At 38.4% G+C, this 22,993-nt stretch overlaps 1 protein-coding gene across 6 annotated transcripts in view; it reads left to right on the forward strand.

Annotated features, from left to right (window-relative positions):
• The window catches only part of cadm1a (cell adhesion molecule 1a), a 621,004-nt gene that overhangs the window by 586,902 nt on the left and 11,109 nt on the right, over window positions 1–22,993 (forward strand). For all 6 annotated transcript variants that reach the window (XM_057820018.1, XM_057820019.1, XM_057820020.1 and 3 more), the window contains one exon: window positions 16,577–16,705. In XM_057820018.1, the coding sequence (XP_057676001.1) occupies window positions 16,577–16,705 (129 nt within the window). The remainder of the gene's footprint in view (window positions 1–16,576; window positions 16,706–22,993) is intronic.

Raw genomic sequence — 22,993 nt, forward strand, 5'->3', positions numbered from 1 at the left:
AATGCTAATTTGATAGCACCAATGCTCTAGCAAAATGGGATCGATTTGGGGCAAAAAAAAAGTCTTGAGATCATTGCCGGAGTCAAAATGTTACCCAATCTACTTTATTACTTTGACGCCCTCCTCTCCTGCCACTGTTTTAATAGTATTCTCTTTTTCATAATTAAAGCACTTTCTGAATATATGGGAGTAGTATGGCGCGATACCTGACAAGGAGAGGCTCTAGGTGACATTTTCAAATAGGTTCAATGAAAAGGTTGCTTGAGACTTTAATTACATTTACTCTTTAGGCGAGAGCTTCGCGGGCGAACGCGAGTGGATCTTGACAAGCCAACGTGCTCTTATGACACCCCACCTACTCGCTGCTGATTGCCCCTCTATCTGGCGACGGCAGCGCGGGCACGCCAGCCAAATCACCAATGCTTAATTAACAGATTAGCAGATCCAATTAGGAGATCTCCTCTGTCTCAAATCAAAGCCCCTGTCAAACCGTCCTATGAAAAATGAGATACTCCACCTTGGCGCTCGTGGTCGGCGTTCTTGCCGCTCCTCTGTTTATCCCCGTGGACACCTTACTTGGAGACATTCCCACGTTAATCGTTTGTCTTTCAGGCACGTGTTGAGTAGTGAACGAACCTGTTAGTCATAACAAGTTGACTGTTTCAAAAAAAAAAAAAAAAAAAAGCTGAACAAGAACTTACAGATCAACCTATTTCACTCGAATTTGCAAGCTTTCCATCAAAACGTCTCGCTGAAAACTAAAAATTTTAAGTATAATGGATGTTAAGTAAGCAGTACTTAAAAGTTTAAGTAAATTGAAATTAGGTTCAAACATATATGGCGGAAAACACTCATGTGACTTGAAGTTCCCCTCTGAGACCCCCCATTTGGCCAAATTTTAAAATTGTCCGATATGCCAGTGTGATACATAATTGGAAAGCTTAGAATCTCAATTTTCTGGGGGGAAAAAAAAATTGAAAAATTTTTTTAGACAGCAAAACCCTATCTGGAGGTGAGAGCACGCGAGAGCAGAAATACAGACGCCATGACTTTAGTGAGATATTATCGCGTACTTACCTTGTTTCGATCCAAAAACTCAATGTGCATGTATCACTGAGTGTCAAGACACAGCTGTGAATGGCCACAGCTGGATTTTTTGGCGTTTTTATGGGTGAAACATGGTAATATAACAAGGGTCATCAAGGAGTGGTCAAGATTTTCTTTTTCATATATTTACCATTTTAAACCTTTTTTTTTTTTTTCAATATTTCTTTGTTTGGATCGATTATTTATCATCTAACATATCGGAGAAAATGCGACAGTAACAAAAAATATATAATTAAACGATAGTTATGAGGTAGATATCCGTGACTTTTTTTACAGACACCATTTTTTTCATTGTGAGTTCATTTGTTTAAAGGTTTAAAAAAATATTCGAGTGAATAATTTTTAGTCTTTTTTTTTTTTTAAACGAAATATTAAACATCAATTAATGATTCTAAGCTAAAAATGACAGACATTTTGAATAATAAATACTTTCGTTTTATGGCTGGGTTGAAACAAAAGCGGTTGCGCGATGTCTGTAAACGGGGTTTTCCAGGGTAAAACGGACAAATTAAAAATAGTTCGGGGTCTTAATGCGCCATGAATCTGCTATGGCAGCATATAGACATATTGTTCTATCAAACACAACAGTTGTTATGGCTTAAAATACAGCAGTTTTTTTTTAAAAGAGGAGTGCAAGAGCAGAAACTGCTTTTTCAGTCTTGTCTGTTTTTTCCGCCATTATATATATATATATATGTATATATATATATATATATATATATACATATATATATATATATATATATATATATATATATATATACACACACAGTGCCTTGCAAAAGTATTCGGCCCCCTTGAATCTTGCAACCTTTCGCCACATTTCAGGCTTCAAACATAAAGATATGAAATTTAATTTCTTTGTCAAGAATCAACAACAAGTGGGACACAATCGTGAAGTGGAACAACATTTATTGGATAATTTAAACTTTTTTAACAAATACTGAAAAGTGGGCCCCCCTTTACTTTCAGTGCAGCAAACTCACTCCAGAAGTTCAGTGAGGATCTCTGAATGATCCAATCTTGTCCTAAATGACCGATGATGATAAATAGAATCCACCTGTGTGTATTCTAGTCTCCGTATAAATGCACCTGCTCTGTGATAGTCTCAGGGTTCTGTTTAAAGTGCAGAGAGCATTATGAAAACCAAGGAACACACCAGGCAGGTCCGAGATACTGTTGTGGAGAAGTTTAAAGCCGGATTTGGATACAAAAAGATTTCCCAAGCTTTAAACATCTCAAGGAGCACTCTGCAAGCCATCATATTGAAATGGATGGAGCATCAGACCACTGCAAATCTACCAAGACCTGGCCGTCCTTCCAAACTTTCTTCTCAAACAAGGAGAAAACTGATCAGAGATGCAGCCAAGAGGCCCATGATCACTCTGGATGAACTGCAGAGATCTACAGCTGAGGTGGGAGAGTCTGTCCATAGGACAACAATCAGTCGTACACTGCACATATCTGGCCTTTATGGAAGAGTGGCAAGAAGAAAGCCATTTCTCAAAGATATCCATAAAAAGTCTGGTTTAAAGTTTGCCACAAGCCACCTGGGAGACACACCAAACATGTGGAAGAAGGTGCTCTGGTCAGATGAAAACAAAATTGAACTTTTTGGCCACAATGCAAAACGATATGTTTGGCGTAAAAGCAACACAGCTCATCACCCTGAACACACCATCCCCACTGTCAAACATGGTGGCAGCATCATGGTTTGGGCCTGCTTTTCTTCAGCAGGGACAGGGAAGATGGTTAAAATGACGGGAAGATGGATGCAGCCAAATGCAGGAACATTCTGGAAGAAAACCTGTTGGTATCTGCACAAGACCTGAGACTGGGACGGAGATTTATCTTCCAACAGGACAATGATCCAAAACATAAAGCCAAATCTACAATGGAATGGTTCAAAAATAAACATATCCAGGTGTTAGAATGGCCAAGTCAAAATCCAGACCTGAATCCAATCGAGAATCTGTGGAAAGAGCTGAAGACTGCTGTTCACAAACACGCTCCATCCAACCTCACTGATCTCGAGCTGTTTTGCAAGGAAGAATGGGCAAGAATGTCAGTCTCTCGATGTGCAAAACTGATAGAAACACACCCCAAGCGACTTGCAGCTGTAATTGGAGCAAAAGGGGGCGCTACAAAGTATTAACGCAAGGGGGCCAAATAATATTGCACGCCCCCCTTTTCAGTTTTTTATTTTTTAAAAAAGTTTAAATTATCCAATAAATTTTGTTCCACTTCACGATTGTGTCCCACTTGTTGTTGATTTTTGACAAAAAATTAAAATTTTATATCTTTATGTTTGAAGCCTGAAATGTGGCGAAAGGTTGCAAGGTTGAAGGGGGCCGAATACTTTTGCAAGGCACTGTATATATATATATATATATACACCTAAGAACACTCGCAGACACTTATAGTACAAATGTGTAAGATTTCAAGAAAATCAGTGGAGCCGTTTTGGAGGCCATAGGTAACGAACACCCACACAATGTTTAGATACTGTATATATACAGTCATGTGAAAAAATTAGGACACCCCATTAAATATTTCAGTTCTTTATTAAGAAATGTTCACATATCAATGTCTGATCTTGTTTTTCTTTATCTCTGGAAAAGAAAGTGATTTAATTGCAAGTAAACAACAAAAATTAACATTGTTTTACAAATCAAACCAAATATATCAACAAAAATGCAAATTCTAACTGAGGAAAAAGTTAGGACACCCTACCACGTAATAGCTAGTTTTACCCCCTTTGGCTGAAATAACTTCGGTGAGATGCTTTTTGTAGCCATCTACCAGTCATTGACATCCGGCTGAAGAAGGTTTGCTTCACTCCTCAACACAGAATACTTTCAGTTGTTAGATGTTAGAGGGGTTTCTTGCATGTACAGCCCGTTTCAAGTCACCCCACAGCATTTCAATGGGATTAAGGTCTGGGCTTTGACTCGGCCATTCACGGACTCTCCATTTCTTCCTTTTCAGCCAGTCCTTGGAGAATTTACTGGTATGTTTTGGGTCATTGTCATGTTGCAGGCTCCAGTTTCGCTTCAGCTTTAGTTCTTTTTCCACAGATAATCTCAAATGTTCCCCAAACACCATCTGATACACGATAGAATTCATGGTGGATTCTAGGATGCTAAGATGGCCTGGTCCTACTCTAGCAAAGCATCCCCAAACCATGACACTTCCACCTCCATGCTTCACAGTTGGTATAAGGTTCTTTTCCTGGAATGCTGTGTTGGGTATATGCCAAAAATATCCTCGGTTCTGGTATCCAAATAATGCAATTTTAGATTAATCTGTCCAAAGAAGATTCTTCCAGAAGTCCTGGTTTTTGTCTACATTCACTCCGGCAAACTTCAACCTGGCCTTCATGTTCTTCCTGGAGAGCAAAAGTTTCCTCCTTGCACACCTCCCAAGAAGGATAAACTTGTGAAGTCTCTTTCTGATTGTAGAGGCATGCACTTTCACATCAACACTAGCAATAGCCTGCTGTAAGTCCCATGATGACCTTTTCAGGGTTTTGGAGACTTCTTTTAGCATCTTGCGGTCTGCTCTCGAGGAGCTTGGACGGCACGACGTGGGCAGTTGTTTTGAATGTTCTCCACTTGTAGACTATTTTCCAGACATTGGAATGGCTGATTTTATATTCTTTTGAAATCTTTTGAAATTCCTTACCAGACTCATAAGCATCTACAATCTTCTTTCTGAAGGCCTCAGACAGCTCCCTTGATCTCACCATGGTGTTTTCTCTCACTTCAACAGTCAGGGGCACACCAAACTAAATGTGAGGTTTAAATAAGGCAAGCCTCCTTTAAAACACTGGGTAATGATGTTCTAATCATGTGCACCTGATGTGATACACCTGTGTGTGATTTTAGAAATTTTAAGTGGGATTGAATGTGGGGGTGTACTAATTTATTCCTCAACAGAAATTGCATTTATTTAAAATGACATTTTTCAGAAAGTTATAAAAAAAAAAAAATCTTCTTTTCAGTTTTAATTGTTTAGTAATTGAATTTCTCAAGATTGTTAAAATTGATATTAAATATCTATATGACCAAATATGTCAGAAAATACACAGGCTTCCATTGAGTAACCTAAACCATTTCACATGACTAATTGTAACCCAAAGTAGGTTTGAACTAGGGTCATCACAATGAAAGCACAATGTGTAAGCCAGTGAGTTACACAGTTCTGCCTACAGTGTTGTGAACGTTTCACCCCAAAACATCATAATGCAAGTATAAATTAAGTTAAAATTAGTTGTGCTTACTTAAAATCTTAAGTGAGCCGAACTTTTTGGAAGTTTTTGTTTTTTTTTTTATGTGTATTTAATTAATATGTTGAAGAAAAGTCTGCCTTCAAGACAAAAAAAACTGTCTGCAACTAAGCTGTATTAATATAAGTTGTCTTTATCTGAAGCGGCAAGTTACATAAAGGTTGAAGGTAGCGATGTGACCGAAAATCGTTGCCGAAAACAGTCGGCTGAAAATAGCTAAAAATGAATAATCATTTTTTTGTTTTGACAACCGAAAGTTTACCACCGTGAAGAACCTCTTGTGATGACGTAATCAAAACACTGCGAGAAGCAACATATTGGGTGACGCTGTCTTGCAAGCATTCCTGGCTCACAGCCAACATGTCCGCCATTTGGAAGTATTTTGAGGTATCAAAGAAATATTGGATTGGTTTGTAAAATCTGTTCTGATGAAGTGTCTCGAGGGGGCACAACGCCAAAGAATTTTTCCACCTTAGGTTTTGTCCTACAAACAATACGACAAGTATAAGAAGCTCACAAAAAACGTAAAAAGAAAAAAAGGAAGTCTCTCTAATCATACCGACTCCTTCTGTGGCGGAGGCTTTCGAGAGGGTGAAAACATTTCTTCGGGATAGTGCCAGGGCAAAGAGCATATATTGGAAAATGATTAAATTTAAAGATTTTTTTTAATGAAATGAATTATTGTATACATGTGTGTTATTCAGCTATTCAGTTTTCGGCCAAAAGTCTTGCTTTCAGTACATCCCTAGTTCAAGGCAATCAATAATCCTACATTGTCCTTGCCAAATATAATACAACAATCTGCCTGTATAACGCTTAGGCAATGCCGCGCCTGTATTTCACCTACTGTATATTGTCTGAATGGCACTATTGGGAAATCAAGTCAAATTTTCTTCATGCTCTACACCTTCAATCGCAGTTAATGGAAACTGTTTCGAATGATAGCCTTCTGTCATTCTGCCCCTAAAAAAACAAACAACCAGAGACATGCTAGGAACTGCAGTAACTAGTACATTCCCCTATAGGCCGTAGCCAGTCAGGAATTGTGGAAAATATAGTGTAATTCTTTCAGCGGGTGACAGTAATTGCACATAAGTGATGCTCACTGATATGACATGCAAATTGCGTTATATGGTTTTGGGGGGTGAGCGCTTTCAGGAAATGACAGCAGATGTTTTTCAGCTGCCGTCCGGATAGTTATTAAACTAAACTCTTTAAATATGACATTCAGACAAACTTAATTTTTATAGCCTTGAAAGGATCGAATGGTGTTCTTGTCTACCATCAAATAACTCGTAAATGTGCCACTGTATAGAAATTGTAGCAATGCTAGCAAAAATAAAATTTGTCAGCATTAAGATTTCCTGAAATAATGGAAATACAGATAACTTGAATGTCCTTAAATGGGTTTGTCACTAGTCGACGTCAATGACAGCCAAAGAGTTAATATTCGAGATGTGACCGAAAATTCAGCGCCGAAAACTTTCGAGCAAAAATGGCTAAAATTGCATTTTTGGTTTTCGGTTAAAAGACCGAAAGTTTACCACCGAATAGTGTGAAGGACCGTAGTCCTTTTGTGATAATGCAATTAAAACACGACGAGATGCAACATTGCTTCTCGTCCCGCGTCACATCGAGTACATTGCAATTGAGCCCATGTGTGAGTAGTTCGGAGTTTAATTAAGCAGCATACAAATAAAGTACTATTTAAATGCGTACATGTACATTTGCTGTGGTCTGGTACACTAATTTTACAGTGGCATGAAAAAGAATATGAACCTTTTGAAATTTCTCACATTTCTGCATAAAATCACCATCAAATGTGATCTGATCTTTGTCAAGATCACACAGATGAAAATATAGCGTCTGCTTTAACTAAAACCACCCAAACATTTATAGGTTTTCATATATTGATGAGGATAGCATGCAAACAATGACAGAAGGGGGGGGAGTAAGTGAACCCTCTACCTAAGGAGACTTAAAAAGCAATTGAAACCAATTTTTGCCAAACATTTTAAGTCAGGTGTGTGCCCAATCACTGATGAGTGGTTTAAAGCTGTCCTGCCCACTATAAAAAACACACCTGGTAAGCAATGTCTTCATAAGAAGCATTGTCTTATGTGCATTATGGCTCGGTCAAAAGAGCTGTCTGAAGACCTGCGATTTGTATAAAGCTGGGAAAGGATACAAAACCTTCTCTAAAAGTCTGGATGTTCATCAATCGACAGTCAGAGAAGTTGTCTACAAACGGAGAGATTTTGGCACTGTTGCTTCTCTCCCAAGGGGTGGCCGTCCACCAAAGATGACGCCAAGAGTTCAGTGCAGAATACTCAGAGAGGTAAGCTAAGAGTTCAGCGCAGAATACTCAGAGAGGTAAAAAAAAAAAAAAAACTTGGTGTCTGCTAAAGACTTACAGAAATCACTGACACAGTCCAATATCTCTGTGCGCACATCTATTATATGTAAAACTATGGCCAAGAACGGTGCTCATGGGAGGACTCCACGGAGGAAGCCACTGCTGTCTAAAAAAAAACATTGTCGCTCGTTTAATGTTGTCAAAAAGGAACTTGGACACTCGACAGAAGTTTTGGCAAAATATTTTGTGGACTGATGGAACCAAAGTTGAATTGTTTGGGAGCAACACACAACGTCATGTGTGGAGGAAAAATGGAACAGCTCACCAACATCAACACCTCATTCCCACCATGAAGCATGGTGGAGGAAGCATCATGATTTGGTGCTGTTTAGCTGCCTCAGGGCAACTTGCAATCATTAATGGATGAATAAATTCAAAAGTTTATCAGGATGGTTTGCAAGCAAACCTGAGGCCGTCTGTATGACAGTTGAAGCTAAAAAGAAGATGGATGCTGCAACAAGACAATGATATAAAACACAGAAGTAAATCAACTTCAGAATGGTTTCAGAAGAACAAAATACACGTTCTGGAGTGGCCAAGTCAAAGTCCAGAAATGAACCCCATTGAGATGCTGTGGCATGACTTAAAGACAGCAAAGATAGAGAAGAATGGGCCAAGATTTGCCCTGATGGATGTGCTAGACTTATCTGCAGCTACAGGAAGCGTCTGGTTGAAATAATAGCTAACAAAGGGGGCGGGGGGGTTCACATACCTATTTTCCCCCCTTCTGTCGTTGTTTGCCTAATATCCTCATTGAAATATGAAAAGCTGTAAATGTCTGGGTGGTGTTAGTTAAAGCTAGTTAAGCAGTTTTTTCATCTGTGTAATTTTGATAAAGATTTCATGGGGATTTTATGCAGAAATGTGAGAAATTCCAAAAGGTTTACATACTTTTGCACACTACTGTATGATGCGACTACATCCTCTTTTTGTCTCATTTTTTCCACGATTTCCACACCCCCTTTGCCAGTCACCGTTTAATCCAGCTGGGAATGACATTCATAGCTGCTAGGACTCGGCCCGCTCACCTGGCTCCTGATAGATTCCACTTGTTGCACAAGAAATCAGCTAATCTTCTTTTAAAGAGAACCACGAACAGAAAGACTTGTAGTTCTTGAAAGATAAATGTTAGCATGAGTTATAATAATTTGATATCCAAACCACTCTTAATGATTTCGTCTTTAGAAAAATTTGAAAAATGAGTTCAACTAGTAGGTTGCCATTATTGTTGACGACGCAAGGCGGCGATGTCACTGTGCAGCACTGCCATACTTCCACAGTGTCACTCGTTAGCTACATAAAGACGTCGTCTGTTCTGCCCTTCCATTTTGAACCTGAGTGGAAAAGTGATGAGCAGGACAGCACTGTCGATATTTCACAAAACGAGCAGCAAAGGCAATTAAATGAAAGTCTCCAACGGGATTCACACCCGTGAGATAGACTTGCACTTAAACCACAGAACTATACTTCTGCGTGATGTAGGAATCACAACCCACATGCGCTGTCTGTCAGTGTGGTAAAACCTGAAAAGGAAACGTAACTAAAAAGAAAGTGTGGCCACGGAATTAAAAAACACAGCTCACTTCAGACAGCAAGCAGACAAAGAGAACATAAGGATTGCATAAAAGGATTTATTGAACACACAAAAACAGGCAATCGCAAAAATGAGACACAAAAAGGGGCCGTGACAGTAGGTTGGGATCGGTAAAAAAAAAAAAAAAAAACGAGGGAAAACCGCAGTGAGAGGAAGACAAATGAAAAAAAAAAAAAAAAACAATAGGCAATGATGCCACTAACAACGAAGGGATATACAAACTGTCAAATGGCAGCAAGTCAATACAAGCCGCCTAGGATCGGTTTAAAAACACTACTGATACGCTGGAATTGGATGCAGGTACAATGTTGGGCACTCATCCCACATCTCTGTAACAAAACAGCAGCAGAATGTCACAAAATCATGCCAGTCGTCATAGTAACTTCGCTTGCTAGCTAGCACCGCTTTTCTCCCAGTCCAGGCCAACCATGTCATTACCCCCAGCGTGCATTGCATGCGTAAAACATAGATCAAGGTTAGGTTTTAGAGTGTCCCAAACTTCCAAGAAAGCCCATTTATCAAGGTTTCATCGGCCGTGGTGCCCACCAAACAGAACGCAGTGACGACGACGGCAACTCTGCTACTGGACACGAGTTTGCCACAAAATGCTCAGTACCACCAGGAACGGAAGTTAATATATAGTTGGGCAGTATCGAGTTGCAAATTTCTGTTTTATATTCTGACTTATGTGCTCTGACAAGTTAATTGAAAGTCAGTGTTGTCATTTCGCATTAGTCAATTTACAAAATTCATCGAGCTGTTCTACCACTTTTTGCAGCAGGGTTTCCCCCATAAAACTAAGTAAAAAATACAAATGTTAACAGCACTTTTGGAATCATGACGTATTTGTTAACATAAGCCATTTATTGACAATACTTAACCGTATATTGCCAAATGTAGCACATTTGAGACAAGCATTTCTGGACATTACTGCTGTAAAAAAACTGTGTTTAAAACCCTATTGTGTTGTTGTTACCACGAGAACTGCAAGTAATGCTTAATGTATTATTTTTGTGACAAATTAAAAAACATATATGCAAAGTAATTATATGGGCAAAGGCCCATATAGTAAAATTCCTTTTTTAATTTTTTTTTTTTTTTAACCCAAACCGTTTGACGGACTGGCACCGTTCTAATATAAAAATGACCGGAATTTTTGTACAACATAGGGAATTTTTTGAATGACCCCGCCCAAATTTTCCGCTCGCCCGTAAACGTGGGTTTTTTTCAGAAAAACGTTTTTTTTTTTTTTCAAAAATGTATCTAGTCCTACAATTTTTGACCAAATCGCATAATTTACTCACCAAAAATTCCAGGAAGGTAAGGGGCATAAAAGTTGTGTGCAGACTTTGCCAAAAAAAATTACGGTTCCCTCAAAATTCGCCAAAATTTACCCATTAATTGCTAACGGGAATGCCATTGACGGTCATGTATGTCATTCCACTCATTTCTAATGGCAAACAATTCCTCTTCTTTTTTAATGGTAGGAAAACAAAAGTGGTTGTGATTTTTGACCAAAAACTTACCATTACAGCCCACTGACATTTAGCCGGGGTCCATGTAAGTTAGTACCATTCACAGCCATGCATATCCATGACATTGACGGCCATGTACGTCCAAATTTCCCATTCATTTTCAATGGCAGGAAAATGTGTGGTTTTGATTTTTGGCCATGTACTTACCATTACAGCCCAGTGACATTGAACTGGCGCCCCAGTAAGTCGATGCCATTGACAGCCATCATGTCAATGCCATTGACGGCCTTGTAGGTCAAAAATATCAACATGAAGTTACCTTATATCAACAGTGTCCCTGAAATGTCCCCAAATCAACAGGAAGTGACCTAATAGATCTGTATCTACCACAGCCAAGCCCCATCTTAATTTGTCCAGAAATTGCCATTTCTAGTTTTTATATAATATTTATAATATAATAATGATATAATATAATCAGGGGTGCACATAAGTGCGCGCATGCGTACTGGACGTAGACAAACGCGCTGGCCATCAACGGCTTCCATACGCTTTTGCGTACCAATGGCTGACCACTGAATTTGCAGCGGACACGAGAAAAATCACTACTCAAAATGTCAAACAGGCAGGCCCCACTGAGTAATTATTTCCGTGTTCCCCCACCCCCGTCAAAAGACACACAGACGACAGAGATGTCACCGAAGCTGGTGAAAAAAAGGACTTTTGCTGAAAAGTGGCTGCAGGAGGTACCATGGCTAGAAGCAAATGATGCTCGCACCGAAATGTGGTGCAAAATTTGCCGTGAGAATCCCAATGTCGCTGATTAGAGCAGCGTATTTTATGTAGGGTCAAAGAATTTCAGCCATCCAAACTTTGAAAAGCACGAAAAAAAACAGAGAATGTGGCAATTAAGCACACTATTGATGTCAGACAGGACCCCACTCGCCCTATGGACAAGTGGCGGAATAAAGTTAATGAAGAACAGCGCCATGCACTGACAAACGTGTTTTTGTTCGCATTTCACAAAGCTAAACATGCACGTTCAATGAGCTTATGAGGTGGACATCCCACTTTTACAAAGGATTGGAGTTAATGTGGGAGGCAAAAAAAAATATGCACACACCTGTTTATTTCTTTACATTTCACTTCAAAGTAATGGAAATTTTGTTGTGCAAGTTGATGTTAATAAAGTGTTAATTGTTAATATAATTAATTAAAGGTAATTGGCTCTAAGTAAAGCTTGTCATAATTTTATTGCATCAGGCGAGTCGGCTCTCAAGCTCAATGAGGACCAAGTCACATCTCCAGGTCCTCCTCTGAGAACCTGGGCAAAAAAAATATGTGCACCCCTGAATCTAATATAAATTTATATATGTTTAGGACCACATACTTTAGAAAAAAAAACATTTTTTTTATTAATTATTTCTTGGGTCAGGCATTATAGGGTTAAAAGTCGAACAAAAAGGCCGTCTTGAAAGAACATAACAAAAATACATTGCAATTGTGTACCGCCAGGCTTATAAACCACGAGGGAAACCCTGATATGGGTTTGCCTGGATGGTAAATATCTAACACGGGATTGTACTGTGTCTGCTGAAAATGACCAATTATGACGCAGGGCAGGGATGTGACGTTACTAAAGTTGGGAAGATGAAGCCTCAGGTAATAAATGAGGCAGTCGGCCTCAGGGAGAAAGTGCAATAGCGGTCTTACGTCTTTACGTTTCCTTAACCACAGCGCAAGTATGTGTTCCTTCCCATGGGGCCAAGGGCCACATTACCATCGTAATGGGAAACAATGTTAACGTTGAGATGTCGCAGGCAGCCTAAAAGCAATTGGATGTCAGACGGATTTCTGCTCAGTTTAATTGAAGCTGCTGCCCTGCAATAAAAGCGAAATCTGAAGTCAAAATAACCCCTTTGGATTAATCAGGGGAATAATTTTGTCGAGGGTGGCTGGCACTTCTCCTCTATTGTTGCTCTATATTGGCTGATTGTTGTCCATCATTTTTCTCTCTACCGTTGCTCCATTCATTAGTAAAATGTGGCCTGATCCTTGTACTTTCTGGACCCCGCTCAACAAATCCCCCAGCGCGCGTCTGGAGGAGAGTGAAAGGAGGTTTTAGTGAGCTACTACAGCTAATGGATGATGGGCCACTCCACGTGAACAGATTGCTAAGAACCCTGATGTGCTTGTCTTTTCATTGGGTTTCTAATTTGACTGGAAAAGAAAGACTTTCAGTAAAATAGCTGTAGCCAGGAAGTGATGCTTATGTGAATTGGCTTCCTAATAAGACAAAATACCAGATTCTGATTTAATTTTTGTTTGTCAAACTGTGGCCTGTGATTGACTGGCAATTTCCGTTAGTCTTCATGCAGGGGGCATGACTGTACTGTGATTGGGGCTGCCACAAATAATGATTTTGGTAGTGAACTAGTCACTATCAAAATTGAAGTTAATATCTTGTTTGCGATTCATATATAAACTGTATATAGGAATAAATACAAGGAGAAATCAAATTCACTTTGTTTATGGCCCCAATAACATTTTTTAACAATTCTATTTTTTTGTCTTAATTTTAAAAAAATAAAACATTTTAAACAGAGTATTTGCTTTTTTATATATATTTAAATTTAAGCTATTTTTTAACAATGAAATAATAAGCCTAATTTCTTTTTCTCTTTTTTTATTTGAAAAAAAAAAAAAATCATTCAAAGAAATCAGTTTAAAAATGAATAAGAGAAAATGTATCATTAACTCAGACACTTCAGCAGTGTTGTTTTTGGCAGCCCTATTAATCTTTGTCTTAGTCTTAGTATTTTGGACAAAAATACTTATTAGTCTTATCATATTTAGTATTTCAAAATGTTTTCACCTTCGTCTAGTTTTATTCGACGAAATCTCATACAAATTTTGTTTTGTTTTAGTCGACAGTTACCGTGTTTTCCGCACCTAGGCACAAGGCGCACCTAAAAGCCTTAAATTTTCTCAATCGCCGACAGCACACCTTATAATTCAGTGCGCCTTATAATCAATATTAATCAATATATTATTTTCAATATTCGATATATATTCAATATATATAATATAATCAATATTAATCAATTAATCAATATTAGGCCGCAACAGTTCTCACCGCAACTCGGAGCGCAGCTCCATCTTATGTATGCATAACCTACCCCCATAATGTGGTGCACCTTTTAATGTGGTGGGCCTTATACAATATGAAAAAAGTTTTGAAGTAGGCCATTCGTTGAAGGTGTGCCACATCATGCAGTGCGCCTTATAGTGCAGAAAAGCTGTACTCAAAATCTTTTCGTCTGTAAAATTCAAAACTTTTAGTCCAAAAATAATTAAAGGTTTACAACAATTTCGAATAAACATAGACAGGTGAGCACATATTGTAGCATCTACAAGGACAATGCAATTTGGGATGATAATACACACTAATGAAGAATACAAGTAAATTATTTTCAATTAAACCTACTTGGAAGCCACAAAAAAAAAAATGTCCAAGCGTTTAACATAGACTTTCTGACCAGAAAAGCCAAGTGGCTCTACTTTGGAATGGACAGTTTTTTTTAAGAGGACGCTCGCCATTCTAATGCTGTTACATTTAGCATCTGATGATCACTCAGCACAGACCTTTAAGGGCTAAAGCAACATTGCATATTCTCTCTTTCCAAGATAACCAAACAAATCTTACCATGTTTCCAAACAAGCAAGATGGAGCGTAGCCTAGCTTGTGACACATCCTACACTCCTGTGAGGAAAGGAGATGCGCATCACATCTCACATGAGTGACACAACCCAAACACTGCTACGATACAAGCTGACGTACAATATAAAAATGTCACGCATTGTGAACATATGTAAGAAACGATGTCACATTTTTTTCTCGTTGTCGTCTCGTCAGACAAAAACTGGCATTCGTCTCATTGTTCTCATCTCCCAAGCCGCGTTTTTAGCTCATCATCGACAGTATTGTTAATCGTACTTTAAAAAAGTAATTAATCACAGTTACAAATTACTTCTCCCAAAAAAAAAAAAGAGTTAGTAACTAAATTTCCTTAATTTAAGAGTAATTAGTTACTTGGCAAAGTAACTGGCGTTACTCTTCATGTTTTACACGTTATAACATGATCCATTTGATCTATAACGTCTTTCACATTATGTATGTTTATATTACCTGATTTAATTGAACTGTTTTAGTAGGTCACTCTATGTGAAGCTCAAAGGGTTTTTGGCACAATAGGCCCTGGCCCAATTTTTTACCCTAAACTCGACAAGACACAGGGGTATTGCGGATATTGTGATAACTAGATTGTAACCTTTACTATGTTTGGAAGTCAATTAATGTTCCACCGTTAAAGTTGTTAAAATTTCTCTCGTTATTGCTTTGGTTCCCTTCTCTCTACTTTCGACATGTGAAAGTTCTAAACCTGTTTTATCCTCTAAAGATAGATTCAAGTTAAGATTTTGCCGACTGAGGAGCATTTTAGATAAAAAGTTATAAGGTTCGCTAGGAAGATTTGCTACGACAGAGCCTTCCTGAGAAGTCTACTGCTTTAAAATGGTGGCTGTTTACTAACGCTAGTTCACTATACATGTGCTAATGCCGCTGAGTCTATCATTTTTCATCTAATTCTATATACATGTGATATCTACCCTAGCATCATGTGGGTGTAGGTTGTTGGCTGTTTGCTGCAGTCAGCTATTATTGGAGCCAACTAGCATCACGTTTGCAACGGCGTCACAACTCCCTTCCCTCCCACTCTGCTCTCTCCGTTTCTCTCAGACAACATGCGCGCCATTCAACCAAATTGCTGTAAAGCACTCCTCAGTCACGGTAACGGCGTTGCAAAGATGAGAAAAGTAATAAATTAGATTACTCACTACTGACAAAAATAACGGCGTGAGTAACGCCGTTACACTGTAACGCCTTTATTAACAACACTGGTCATCGACATGTCATCATATAAAAAAAAGTGTACGTCGACAAAATAATCTCTTTATTGTCATTCTTGACGAAAACAACACAGCACTCCAGTTGACAACAATGAACGTCTATTTTATTTAAACTGGGAAGACTGGCTGTGAATGTTCATCTTTCAGTGCCATCGACTTTGCTGGACATCCAATCCATTTTGCCTGGAAGGGGGAGGGGAACATTCGATCATTCGCCTCCTCCTAGTCAAAATGGATTGGACGTCCAGCGCCCTCAATGGCAGCCAATGAGTTCAATCAGTACCCTAAAAATGGTTAATTGATAAGCCCGGATTTAAAGTAGCCAGAAGCTAAGTACTCAGGTTGTTTGGTTTTGGTAGACGCTCACAAAGATGGATGATTAGTTGAGATGAAGATTAGATTGGAAGTAATTATCAGATAAACCCATTTGTCTCTCCACTGAAGCAACTGCACGCTGAGATTAAGTGACTGGCTTTTCTTTGTCTAAACCCAGAAAATGTCGTTTCTATTCATGAGGCCATGATATTCCCCTGATTGGAATTGATAAAGAGAAAATTGGCTTACTGATGTTCTGTCCAAATACGTAGAATAGTTTACTTTGGAACACTTAATTATGGCCAAGTTATGGACAGTAAAGATTGTTGTACACAATATCCCAGCTTCAATGGAATTTGCATTTGCACAGGAGTAAAACGTAGTCTGAAAGAGGTGTTCTCTTTTCCCACTTGTAGACTCTCGAGCCGGCGAGGGAGCTCCCAGAACGGTGGACCATGCCGTGATCGGGGGAGTCGTTGCTGTGGTGGTCTTCGCCATGCTCTGTCTACTCATCGTCTTGGGACGTTACTTTGCGAGGCACAAAGGTAACCGGCAGCGTTGTTAATCTTGCTTTAAAAAAGTAATTAGTTCCAGTTACAAATTACTTCTCCCAAAAAGTAATTGAGTTAGTAACTCTGTTACCTTTGCGACCATTGTGAGAGTAATTAGTTACTCAGCAAAGTAACTGATGTTACTTTTCATGCTCTAGATGTTATTACATGTTACATTCTATTAACTGACCAAATTGATTTTTTGTATCATTCAAAAACAAAAACATAGGTCACACTATTTACATTTTTTTTTTTATTTCACCTATATAAGAGCGTTATTGTATACAAACTTTCAAATGCTGTGAGGAAAAAAAGCCTTTTTGTTTTTCCTGTTGTACTAAACACGCACGTGTGTGTATCGTCACCCACCTGATATATATGTAGATACAGTGGGGCAAGTAAGTATTTAGTCAACCACTAATTGTGCAAATTCTCCCACTTGAAAATATTAGAGAGGCCTGTAATTGTCAACATAGTTAAACCTCAACCATGAGAGACAGAATGTGGAAAAAAAAAATCTGAAAATCACATTATTTGATTTTTAAATAATTTATTTGCAAATCATGGTGGAAAATAAGTATTTAGTCAATACCAAAAGTTCATTTCAATACTTTGTTATGTACCTTTGTTGCCAATAACGGAGGCCAAACGTTTTCTGTAACCACAGATTTTCTATGGGGTTGAGATCTGGAGACTGAATAGGCCACTCCAGGACCTTGAAATGCTTCTTACGAAGCCACTCCTTTGTTGCCCTTGCTGTGTGTTTGGGATCATTGTCATGCTGAAAGACCCAGCCACGTCCCATCTTCAATGCCCTTGCTGATGGAAGGAGATTTTCACTCAAAATCTCTTGATACATGGCCCCATTTATTCTTTCCTTTACACAGATCAGTGGTCCTGGTCCCTTGCAGAAAAACAGCCCTAAAGCATGATGTTTCCACCCCCATGCTTCACAGTGGGTATGGTGCAATTCAGTATTCTGCTTCCTCCAAACGAGAACCTGTTTTTCAACCAAAAAGTTCTATTTTAGTTTCATATGTCCATAACACATTCTCCCAGTCCTCTTCTGGATCATCCAAATGCTCTCTAGCGAACCGCAGACGGGCCTCGACGTGTACTTTCTTCAGCAGAGGGACACGTCTGGCAGTGCAGAATTTGAGTCCCTGGCGGCGCATTGTGTTACTGATAGTAGCCTTTGTTGCTGTGGTCCCAGCTCTCTGTAGGTCATTCACTAGGTCCCCCCGTGTGGTTCTGGGATTTTTGCTCTCCATTCTTGTTATCATTTTGACGCCACGGGGTGAGGAGAGTGTTCAAAGTCCGTGTTGCCCAACGACAGCCCCAAAACATCACTGCTCTAGAGGAGATCTGCATGGAGGAATGGGCCAAAATACCAGCAACAGTGTGTGAAAAACTTGTGAAAAGTTACAGAAAACGTTTGGCCTCCGTTATTGCCAACAAAGGGTACATAACAAAGTATTGAGATGAACTTTTGGTATAGACCAAATACTTATTTACCACCATGATTTGCAAATAAATTCTTTAAAAATCAAATAATGTGATTTTTCTGGGGGAGGTTTTCCAACATTTTGTCTCTCATGGTTGAGGTTTACCCATGTTGACAATTACAGGCCTCTCTAATATTTTCAAGTGGGAGAACTTGCACAATTAGTGGTTGACTAAATACTTATTTGCCCCACTGTATAATTTTCAATATGCAGGGAAGGCTCTGAATATCCTACCTTTAGTTGTTTTGATTAAAAAAACGTCACGCAAGGTTAATGGATACGTCATTCAAGAAAAGTTTAGGCCAAGTGATATATGTGGTGTATTATATTGTAGCATCTACAAGGAAAATGCCAACTTGGTGACGATGATGCATACTCATGAGGAAAACAGTATATTTTCAATTAATTGTACCCACCTGGACGCCACGAACTGTATGCAAAAAAAAAAGTTGTGCGAGAGTTTAAAATGACGCTCGCCATGCTAATGCTAATGGGAACGTGAATGCTATGCTAACGCTCCGAGCCACCTAGCATCCCGTTTGCGACACCATCCATTTACGTCCCCCTCCCTCCCGCTCTGCCACCTCCCAGGCGGCTGTGATAAGAGCTGTCCCAAATTACATTTTTTCCCCCCGATTAGTCAGCTTAAGTAGTTTTACGATTAGTCGACAAACCAGCGATTTGTCATGTTTGAAGTGTCACGTTTTAACCGCAAATTTGCATTTTGGAGAAGACTGCCAATTTTTTATAGTAGGCTAAAGTAGGTTGTCTTTTTTTCGCCATTAGCCTCAATTTAGAAATGCTAACGTTTACAGTGTTTGATATACATGTGAAAATATATTTTGTATGTCTGAACTTTAATTGTTGATGACCAATACACGTCTGTGAAAGGAACTGGAGTCTCATATGCCATCAACACACACCCACAAATGTATACAGGCAATAAAAGGCAGCTGTGAAAATTAACGCCCTCATTTTTATTATATATTATTATATACGTATATATATATAATTAGACATATATATATATATATATATATATATATATATATATATATATATATATATATATATATATATATATATATATATATATATATATATATATATATATATATATATATATATATTAGTTTGGCCTTTCCAGACACAAATCACTCAATTTGTGTTAGGATTATGAGAATCCCTTGTAAGGGGTCTGTAAATTTTGAGAAATCCTTTTTTATACAGACCCGCGCACCTGCTTTTATCTAGGTCACAAAGATGTATGGCTGGTGTGAAAACAGTACCAGCGAGGGTTCCTTAATGGTTTCCCAGGGTGGAAGGTCAGATGTTCACGACAATGTAAAAAAAGTCATAGAAGGTTTAAAGCACAGTACCCCATTACCACTCCCTTCAACAGTTATGGTGAAGGGGTAGAATCAGCAACTTTAAGTGGGATCATTCCTCATTTTCACTATCATCGGAAAGCTAGGCTGTGACAGGATGAGAGTAAATCTCGTCAATGAGCTTCCAAGTGACACTACACGTCATTTTCCCGCTGACCTCGACAAGGTTGGTTTGAAGGCCGCACACGGATTCTTACGCTCCCACTTCAAAGAATAGAGATGGTTAAAGCCTTCTAACTCCTTCACATTCACTTCGGAGCGTCTGTTGTTCTGTCAGATTAGCAGGCATTATTAGAGTAGCATGACGCTTTTCCGAAAGTTAAATGTTCCTCAATGCTGATTATAATATACTAGCAGTATGGCTCGGGTAAAAAAGTGAAAATTGGCATTTTCTATGCTACTTTTTTGAGTTTCGAATTAATTTTCCGCACTAGCTGGCTGCAGAGATCTAACCAATCTAAAAATACGCCCAGGCACATACAAGTACAACTGTGTAAATTTTTGTCAAAATCCGCCCAGCCATTTTGGCGTCCATAAAAAACAAACAGCCACACAGATAATGTCGCCTTTATAGAGATAATAAAGGAATCCCTTTGTAATATTACGAAAAATTGAACAGTTTTTTTTTTAATCCAGCAACATATCGCAATGGCACATTTAAATTTTTACATGAAACCATAAAGTTTGAAAGCCAACTGAGACATAGCGATTGCAAGAGACGCGTCTTTTGTCCAAAAGACGGAGCTGGCGCATCAGTAATTTTCTATGCTAATTTTTGGAGTTTCGAATTAATTTTTCGCACAAAATGTAGGCCTGCAGATATCAAACCCATCTAAGAACATCAAGTACAACTGTGTAACCAAGGTTCCATTTATGTATAAATATAGATATACTTTCAATAATAATTTCAATAATTTCAAATCTAAGTATAGATATACTTAGATTTGAAATTATGAATGTTGAAGATTTTTCTTGTCAAACTTAATATGGCGTACACATAATACAGTGCTTCTCATTTATTTCGAGTAACTACCCCCTCCCAAAGACGTAAACGTTTGCCCCCCCAACTCTCTGCCGCCACTGTAAATAGTATCACTTGTCCATAAAATGATTATTATTATAAGTACACCTCTGCATAACGTTGTGTCCTTTTTAATATTAAAGAAAAAAAGTAATATAAATCTACCTACAATAAAGTATAACTTTACTAACATTTTTTTGTTTGTAACAGAACAGACAAAACACATCAATTTGCCTGAATTAATAATAATTATGTAATGAAGTCATATCCAAACTGTAAAAATACACTCAAGGTACATTTTATGACCATTTGATGAAAAGTAAACTTTAATTAAATCAATACCAGATAACAACTTCAAAATGAATAGCAACATTGAGGACATGAGGGCAATATTCCGAACAATTTGACGAAAGAAACAAAAATTAATTGAACAAAAACGACAGTGTCATTGGACAGAGGGACAGTTTTAATTTTCACTGCAGGCAGTATCAGCTCCTTTGCTACAGTGTGGGGTTCTTTTGCACTGAGCAACTTGGTATGCCAGCTTATATGATGCTAACAGTGGTCGCTGATTTACTGATGTAACACTGACAAAGCGGGACGATTGTTGGTAATATTCGGCACGTTTTCGCTGAAATGAAATCATGTGGCTTGTCAATATAATTGAGCTCTAGTGTCCTTAACCCATTCACTCCCTGCCATTTTCACCGGCGCAACCCCCTTCGCTCCGCTTCGTTTTACTGGATTTTGACTGATTTTGCAAGGCCCACAGAAAATTCTGTTCTATTCCTATATAAATATGGAACCCGCCAAAAGAAAGATTAGGCTCTCCTCTTTCAGCAGGAAAAAAAGTAAGTTCATATCTTTTTCCATTCTTTCGATATCAGCATTAGAAAATAGCTTAGTTTGAGCAATTTTCCAATTTCTGATGAAAAAACAAGAGAAATTGAGCTTTTTGTAAAAGCATACATTTCAAACATAACTTTGACTTTAACACAGCTATTTTTTGCTTTTGTGACATCCCAAACATTTGAATAATGTTTTCCTTCTACAAAATAACATAAACAACAAGACAAATAGAGCTTTTGATAGCAAAGTAACAATTTATTTACACATAACTAAACTATTGAACTGAGAGATGACAATGTTGTGGCCGCGGCTGTATCGGCAGATGGGGTAAATTTCCCTCATCACCGCCTGTCTCATCAAGATAGATTTGTTTTTTTTTTTATCTTTCTCTCGTAGTGACCACTACCTCATAACAGAATTCACCTAGGGAACTTGTGTGGGGCATGTGCCTTGTGTTTACATTGTTCTCCACATTTTTCTCACGCTTCTTACTTCTTCCAACTTTCGTTTCCTAACTACTTCTCTTCATTCATTTCCTGTCATGGTCCAATATGAGTTCTTACCAAATGCGCTACTGCCCTCCAGTGGCCAGTTTTATTTCTTTAAAATGAATTTTGTGCGTTGTGGTTTGGAGTGAACTTGCATCAGAACCTAGAGATGTCTCTTGTGAAAAAAAAAAACGGAAAAGACGCATAAATACGTTTTAGGGACACTGAAACAATTAAAAATAGAACGTATTTATAAGTTTTTGGGAGCAAATGAGTTAAGTGACATCTTAATTGATGTGGCTTCCTGCTGTCTGCTGCAAACATTTTTAGACACAGTAAACAGACTGGTCTTTCCTCATACTGTATGTATTAAAAGTCAAAGCCAAACGCTACATACGCTTCGTCATATTTCTTCATCTTAGCTCTTCATATCTCAGTGATCTTTGCTGTGTGTTCTTGTTTGGTTCAAAAATACTGCACACACTCTGAAAATAAGCGCTCCACTGCCACCCACTGAGTGGATGTGCATTTACACATTATTCTAGTACGGCAAATAACTATGTTCCCCGAGGTCACATGCGCCAGCCCCGGCATCGCTGGGTGCACCTCACTATTTGAGAAGTACTGATTTAATATGATTATCATCCATGAATGGAATTTTAAAAAAGAAACAAAAAATGTGACGGCCACACTTTACTTAATGCACTTCAGTGTGCGCCAAACCATAAACTTCATAATATATTGACGTGACACAGGGCGCAGGGCTGATCCATAAGGGGCCTATTTCCATCAAAGCTGACCGAGTGGAATCCCAGACAAAGAGCTTTTTCCATTGAAAATTCTTGTGAACAAATGTTTAAATCCCTAAATTCTTTATAGATATGGACGTAAAAACGTCTCGATTCTTGATTAAATAGAAAGAAAGAAAAAATGTGCAGTTAGCATTTATTTTATGTAAACATTGCGAACTTTGATGCTAGCCAGTAAGCAAATTAGCAGCCGCCATATCACAAAGAGCTTTTTCTGTTGAA

Source organism: Corythoichthys intestinalis, chromosome 18, assembly GCF_030265065.1.
Source record: "Corythoichthys intestinalis isolate RoL2023-P3 chromosome 18, ASM3026506v1, whole genome shotgun sequence".
NCBI lineage: Eukaryota > Metazoa > Chordata > Actinopteri > Syngnathiformes > Syngnathidae > Corythoichthys > Corythoichthys intestinalis.